This window comes from Polyodon spathula, chromosome 19 (assembly GCF_017654505.1).
Source record: "Polyodon spathula isolate WHYD16114869_AA chromosome 19, ASM1765450v1, whole genome shotgun sequence".
Taxonomy (NCBI): Eukaryota; Metazoa; Chordata; class Actinopteri; order Acipenseriformes; family Polyodontidae; genus Polyodon; species Polyodon spathula.
This window is the reverse complement of record NC_054552.1, coordinates 31876167-31883945: the sequence shown is the minus strand read 5'-3', so window position 1 is coordinate 31883945 and position 7779 is coordinate 31876167. Positions and strand designations below refer to the sequence as shown.

The window sequence follows — 7779 nt, the reverse complement described above, 5'->3', positions numbered from 1 at the left end:
TCACAAGTTTCTGAAGATTCTGATCAATGTGAATTAAAGATTGCTAAAAGTTTCTTCGCACCCAAACTAAGCTGTATTAATAACAGTCAAAGTTGTTATAATAGTGGTAAACACTAGTGGAGGCTTTGAGTAAATTGTTGATGCTCATAACATCAATATATATTGTAACTCCTGAATGTGTCTTTTGCACAGTAAACGTTAAGGGTTAAAAAAAGGGTTGTTGGATTCTATAGAACTGTTATATAATTTCAGTGTGTTTTACCACCAGTTTCACGCTTAAATGTTGATTAATACATTTCGACATGTCTTGTGTTGTTGAGCTAAATCCCGCAGGTTAGCACAAAGGGAAAGCCAGGGTACCGCGTTTTCCATTCGACAGGGGTCGCTGTGAGTAGAAAGACGCATCACGAGCGAGGAGGAACGGACGGAGCAAACGCTGCTCCATTTTCCATAATGATTTCTGTGGTAGCTAACATGGTTTCTGAGTTTTCAAGAGGAAAGGGAACAAACCTGGTCTAAACTATTTTAAAATGAATCTGTTGCGTTTCATTGTATTCTTAGCCGGGTGTTCTTAGAGCCACGTTTGCTACATTGGAATTTGAATCAAGAGTGCAACATATGATTTTATTTTATTTTTTAGATAAATCTTTATTTTTGTCAGTATTTTTTTTTTCCAACTAATAAACTATTGTTGGGATAATAGGGTTCTGCGCACTTCAGAAAGTCGGTAAGTGGGCGTGGTTTATTATTAATTAAGAGATTGCATATGTTTAAAAGTTGAATGTAACCTTACTGTGTATTAAACAGTAAAGGGTCTGGTTAACTGCTTGCACTGCAGAAATTACAACTTGGCTGTCAAACTGTCAACATTTTAATTGATTTTTAATCGGTTTAATTTGTATTTTTTTTATCGACAGTTTAACAAGCCCAAAAATTCCCCACTGCAAGTTATTATTATTATTATTATTATTATTATTATTATTATTATTATTATTATTATTATTATTAAGTTAACATGAATGACATATTTTGGTGAGAATTGGCCCTTTATTTGTGAGGTCACCGAGCACCTTCATTTTGGTCGATTTGATTTTCAACCCATTTAAGGATCAAGTTACAAATCTAACAAATCTCAGTACAAGCGGTATTTTTGATAATTTGATACATTAGAATTGAAAAGTAACTTTTGCCCATAATAAAATTAGGGTAAGTTATCATAACCATAGAGTTAAAGAGAAAATCAAAATAACAGGTAGATGCCAGTTAGATATTCTTAAAAAATTACAAAGTAGCCTGTCCTGAAATGAGGACAAGGGCACTCAAAGGGTTAAAGTAAGTAGTTTAGGCCAGTACACATTCTTGCTAAGTATATTAGCAAGATATATTTGTGGTAGCTAAGTTTTAAAGTGTGTGTACAAACTACTGACAAATGTAAAATAAAATGTAGGTTTAGATCCAGTATGGATGTGCAAGACTTCCTGGGTGTGTTCATAGCAGTGAAATCCAGTACCTCCTATGAATTTAACATTCCTTTTTGTATGGATTTTTTTTTTAGTGGTTTTAAAGAAACAATGTTACCCATCCCACTAGACCTCCCCAACAGCCAGTAAGATGGAGGATGAGTGCCCGACCCTAAAGCCCCGTCGGATCCAGAACCAGAATGTGGTCCACCGGCTGGAGCGGCGGCGGGTCTGCTCGGGCAGGGCCGGGGCTCACTGGTACAGAGTGCGCTGCTTTCACCAGAACTTGTTCTCCAACTTCACGGTAGTGAACGTGGAGAAGCCCCCCTGCTTCCTGCGCAAGTTCTCCCCAGACGGCCAGTGCTTCATTGCCTTCTCCGCGGACCAGACCTCGCTGGAGATCTATGAGTACCAGGGCTGCCAGGCGGCAGAGGACCTGCTCTGGGGCCAGGAGGGGGAGACCTTGGCTAACGGCAACGACCAGCGGTCCCTTAACATTCGCGGGCGCCTCTTTGAACGTTTCTTTTCTCTTATGCACGTCACCAATGTGGCCTCCAACGGAGAGCACCTGAATCGCGAGTGCAGCCTCTTCACGGATGACTGCCGGTACGTCCTTGTGGGCTCGGCAGCTTACCTCCCCGAGGAGCCCCACCCACACTTTTTCGAGGTGTACCGTAACAACGAGTCGGTCACCCCTAACCCCCGCTCCCCCCTGGAGGACTACTCCCTGCACATCATAGACCTCCACACGGGCCGCCTCTGTGACACCCGTGCCTTCAAGTGCGACAAGATCATCCTGTCCCACAACCAGGGGCTCTACCTCTACCGTAATATCCTGGCAGTGCTCTCCGTGCAGCAGCAGACCATCCACGTCTTTCAGGTATTTGAAACACGAAACTGGTCACCTTTACTTCATGTGGGAGTGTCCTATTACCCTGCTGTTGCAGTGTTTTCCAGTGACCAGTTAGTGTGTGTGTGGCTCAGATTATACCTTGGCACAGAGATGTAACTGGAATGGTGAGAAATGCAAAACTTGGAAAAAAGTGGTAATACAGGTCACTGCACTGACCTTTAGGTAGGTAGGTAGTAAAGGGCCATTGCATTAAAATGTAGTATTTGTTACACTGGATAAGTCATCGGTATCAGAACACTGACAAGCCCAAGATCTTTAAAAAAAAATCTGACACTTGTGTATTCACCATTACTGAAATGGCTGTGTAGCACACTAGTATTGCCACATAAAGCATGACCACTTTTATATAATTTGTATTTATTTGACTCCAAGGTGACTCCAGAGGGCACCTTCTTGGACGTTCGGACGATTGGCCGATTCTGCTACGAGGACGACCTCCTGACCCTGTCGGCTGTGTACCCCGAGGCACAGGCTGAAGGGCAGCCGGGATTCTCGCGGCTCTACAAGGAGAAGACCATCAACTCTCTGAAGCACCGGCTGATGGTGTACCTGTGGCGGCGGGCGGAGCAGGACGGCAGCGCCACCGCCAAGCGCCGCTTCTTCCAGTACTTTGACCAGCTGCGGCAGCTGCGCATGTGGAAGATGCAGCTGCTGGACGAACATCACCTCTTCATCAAGTACACCAGCGAGGACGTGGTCACCCTGCGAGTTACGGACCCCTCGCAGGTACATAGTGTGGGGTGGGTACATATAAATAGCAACGTGAAAGCTTAGTCTACCAGAGCCGTTCTCTGACTTCTCTATCTTTCTCTCTCAAGCCCTCTTTCTTCGTGGTATACAATATGGTGTCGACGGAGGTGATGGCTGTGTTTGAGAACACGTCGGACGAGCTGCTCGAGCTCTTTGAGAACTTTTGTGACCTGTTCCGCAACGCCACGCTGCACAGCGACGCAGTGCAGTTCCCCTGCTCCGCCTCCAGCAACAACTTTGCACGACAGGTCCAGCGCAGGTCAGTTTGTTTTGTTTTTTGTTTTACTGTACAAATCGTCTGTGTAACACACGGTGTTAGAATTCGAAACCATTGTGGGACTTCGACAGCGTCCTGATTTGAGAATGAGTTCCTGAATGCCATTTTAGAAAATGCGTTCTTCTCTCAGGTTTAAGGATACGATCGTGAACGCCAAGTACGGCGGCCACACCGAGGCAGTGAGGAGACTCCTGGGTCAGCTACCCATCAGCGCCCAGTCCTACAGCAGCAGCCCCTACCTGGACCTCTCGCTCTTCAGCTACGATGACAAGTGGGTATCTGTGATGGAGCGCCCCAAGACCTGCGGCGACCATCCCATCCGGTAGGCTTTAGTTGAGTATGCATCTGACTAAAACTTGTTATACAAAAAGATTGCTTTCCCTGTTTCTAAAGCTGAGGGAACACAAAGCTTGGAACTTGATTTCAGGAGACTAGATTTCAGGGCACTGCATGGCATACCAGGGGAGATTTGGGGTTTGATACAGCAAAGTTGCTTTGAACTAGGTCCCCTGGAACCAGGTTTCAAGCCACTGTTCCTGAAAAAGTGGCTTGGTGTTCCCTCTGCTTTAGGGTTTTGGGTTGCCAGTGCCAGCACTGTAACTGCATTTTGTTCTCAGCCTGCTCCGAAGTTGCCCATTGTTCTCTCTCCCTTGCAGATTTTATGCCCGGGACTCGGGGTTGCTGAAGTTTAAGATCCAGGCAGGCCTCTTGGGTCGCCCTATCAACCATGCGGTACGTAGACTGGTGGCTTTCACATTCCACCCCTTCGAACCCTTTGCTATCTCTGTGCAGCGCACCAACGCAGAGTACGTGGTCAACTTCCACATGCGCCACGTCTGTGTCTGAAGGACCCGAGGGGGAAAGGAGGCCATTGATTATTGATTGATTGTGAGTGTCACTGTTTCAAGTAGGTTTTCTCATACTCCGCTGTTATCAATCTGCTTTTAAGCATGGTCTGGGATTAACAGTTCTGAGCCCACATCTTAATGAAGAAACGAGTGAAGAGCTTTTTCGTGGCCACTATAGCAGTACAGGGTGCCTTCAGAAACATGGTGTATTGTCCCAAGACTGTGTTGTGCTGGCCTTGGGGCCCATCTTCAGTCATGGAATGAGAAAACTGTCCTATAGTGTTTTTAACAGATGAACTGCACCTTTTCATACTGTGCTGCCATGGTCCAGACACACCATTATCAATAACAATGAAACCTGGTCCAAAATGTTTTCAGTGTCATGAAAAGCCTGGGGTTGGAAATCAATAAAATGAAAGCGCATGTTTGAGATAGGGTTTCGTTTTTACCCACTCCTTGGTGGTGTAACTACCAGGATTTTAAGTAAGGTTGCACTTTTTAGTTTCTTTTTTTTCTTTTATAGTTTCTAAGCATATTCTGCATCACAGGATTGATTAAATACGAAGCAGCTGAGAGCTTGTTTTTCTTTTGAAATGTGTTTTTTACATGCCAAACACCCAAGCCCTGTTGTGCATTTTAACATTGTCGTTGGCCACACACGTGACCAGATTGTGTGTTAGGCACAGGTTAATGTTTCGTACAGGTTCTGTTAAAACTAGTGCATTTGAAATCACATCATATAAGACCCAAACATTGATGCATTGAAATGGTTTCTGCCTTTTGAGGTTCACCTCAATCACCAGTCATTGGTTGAAAATCGTCCAGTAGTATGCACATGTATTGGAACACCTCCAGATTTGTCATTTTTATCTTCTATATACCTACCTGCATGAAAACCTCAGGGTGTGAGAAGTTCAATTTGTAGTCGGTAATCCGTGATTATAGAGACAGTAGGCACGTGTGTGAAAATGTTAGACCACTTTATGCTTTTAGTTAGGCATCTTAAACAACTTCTAAAAAGTCTCTTGCATTTTACCATGTGTGGCAATATGTTCCTTTTCTCTTACTACTTGGTGGCATGGACGACCTATTAAAGTCATGAATTAAATTTAGACAATCACTAATTTGCTTTTTTTTTTTTTTTTTTTCAACATTTTCAGTTCCAATGGATTGATTTCATATGCACAACAAACCAACAGGAGCAATGGGGTGCTCTAATACAGGAGCAAAGGGGTGTTCATATACACGTGCTACTGCTGTATGTGCACACTGCAGTATATATTAACAGAAAATGACACCGTCTGGTATACTAACATGTACGACATGAGGAAAGTGGGGTGTTATGAAAATTGCTAACACTATCGGTGCACTACAAATGAAGAGTCTGGTTTTTAAGCTTTTAAAGTTCAAGTTTTTTTTTTTTTTTTAACAACAACATTCGCAAGTGTAGTCCTTTTTTTCCTAAATGTAAAAGCGAATGCATTGAAACACCGTGTGCATGTATTGTCGTGAGTGTAAGTGAGTGGGTGTCTGTGGGTGGGTTCCTTTTATTTAATTGAACATGAAAGGTCTTGCTGCAAAAAAAGCACTCGAGGAGCTGCAGCAGCACAGTGCAATCAGAATAAAAGTGCAGTACAGCACTGCAGGGCTGAGCCAGGTTTACCAGCAGCATACAAATTACGTTGTGATTTAAAAAATAAAAATGTCAACACATTAAATATTTTTGTATTCATGCTGCTGTACTGTGCCCCCCAGTTTGAGACCCCCTTTCCTTAGCAACACGCAATTGAAAGTGCTTCATCTTGACAGCTGTACAGCATCAAGGAGTCCACCATTTTCATCCCTGCAGGCTGCCTAATGACTCTGAATTGACCTTTAACATTATGAGATTGGTCAGTGTTTACAACCTGATACATCATGATCCAGTTCATCTTGTAAAATAACAAGATGGATTATATTTTGTTTATTTATTTATTTATTTATTTATTTTTTAAACTCTACTAAGGGTCTATCGCAGACATATTTAGGCTGGCTGACATATAGCGATGTGCACAATGTGATTTGAAAGCACTCAGTCTGTCGAACAAATAATTCACTTGTGAAACGGTATAAACAGCAGTTGTCAGTGTGTCTGATTACACCCTTGCTGGTAACAAGGCTGCCTTCTCCCCTGCACTGCCCTTATCCCATTACCTTTTTTTGTTAGAAGTGCTATTATTATGTAGGTCAATTACAGGTTGGTTTTAGGAGGTCCTAAGCCAAAAACTACCTGGTTGTGTCGAAAGTTCATCAGGAACCAACTTCTTTGTTTTTATATGAGTATTCTCCATAACATTGTCCATTTTTATAAAATATATTTTATATTCTGTTGTAAATAAAGATTTTAAGGTAATGCCCTTGTTTCCTCTGTTTTATAACTATTTTCTTTTGTCACCAGTGGGATGAAATGTTTCATTTAATTGGGGAGGGGTGTCATGTGAGGATGATTTTATATCACTCCAATTATCTGGCATGTTACTACTCCTTAGGTAAGTAACGTACGTGTGTGTGTGCAATACCTTAAAATAAACCTCAAATAAATTGAACCCAACATGGGCCAACTCCGAAGCAGCTGCAGCAAGTCTGTGAATGAAACCTGTGTGGAATTACCTGGAGAAGGACAGCAGGTGCACAGAGATCATCTGTACACAGTGACCCTTGGGTTACGCGAGAGAGGGGAGGGGGGGATTGTGCCAAATGGAAATTAAAATGAGTTTCATCACTTGTTTTACTACTGTTTGCACTATAAACTAGTTCTATTGCAACATCTCTTCCTCTGTTGGTAGGCAAGGGTTTCTTGGTTGTGTACCCGATGGTTTGAGTTCAGTAGGTTGATACAGTACAACTACTGGAACATGCTAAAAGCAAATCATTGGTGTGTGTTTCAAGAAAGAAAAAATAACAGCAGTACTAAAGGCAGCCGTTTAATATGTATACAATACGCATTTAATCAAGTTCTATATATGTATTCAATTAATTAGACATCTCAGGTGTAGTGTTAGGCAGACAGTAGCTTCTTGCTGTTGTAATCCTTGGCTTCTTTAATTTCAGTTCATTAGAAGGTAAGCAAGCCTTGTAAACTCCTGAGGAGCCATGTCATTGTCTAGCCAGCTGTCACGGTGAAGCTCTTGCTGCTGCTGCTGCTGCTGCCCTGAGGCACACATTCAACTTAAAAGGTCACCACTGGAGAGATTTGTTTTTTAACTCAATTAATACAGAGCCAGCAGTGCCGCAAATTGGAGTCCTTAATCCTGAATGCAATCACCTGAGTAGTGTCTTCTTTGTCTGATGCTATCTCAACTGGACTGAGTTGCTTCAGTTTCATTCAGATTTTGTTTTTCAGTGTCCGAGGCTGTGTGTTGTGTGCATTGTGCATTGCACATTGTGTGCGTGCTGAAAGACTTATGTGGATTTATTATCCTGCAAGTGGCATTGGAGGTTCTTGGTCTACATCCCAGTGTCCAGTTTATAGTTGCTGGATCTAAATGACAA

General features: G+C 42.8%; 1 protein-coding gene across 2 annotated transcripts; it reads left to right on the top strand.

Annotated features, from left to right (window-relative positions):
• Nucleotides 1–474: 474 nt before the first annotated feature.
• On the top strand, nt 475–6604 carry LOC121294310 (DET1 homolog). Of its 2 annotated transcripts, XM_041217905.1 has the most exons (7): nt 475–727; nt 1556–2340; nt 2746–3099; nt 3192–3382; nt 3531–3722; nt 4057–4132; nt 5409–6604. In XM_041217905.1, the coding sequence occupies exons 2-7, from the start codon at nt 1612–1614 to the stop codon at nt 5541–5543; spliced, it is 1677 nt and encodes a 558-aa protein (XP_041073839.1). In that variant the 5' UTR covers nt 475–727; nt 1556–1611; the 3' UTR covers nt 5544–6604. The 2 variants fall into 2 exon arrangements, with proteins under 2 accessions (XP_041073839.1, XP_041073840.1); XM_041217906.1 differs by lacking the exon at nt 5409–6604 and having other exon boundaries at nt 4057–5401.
• Nucleotides 6605–7779: the final 1175 nt, after the last annotated feature.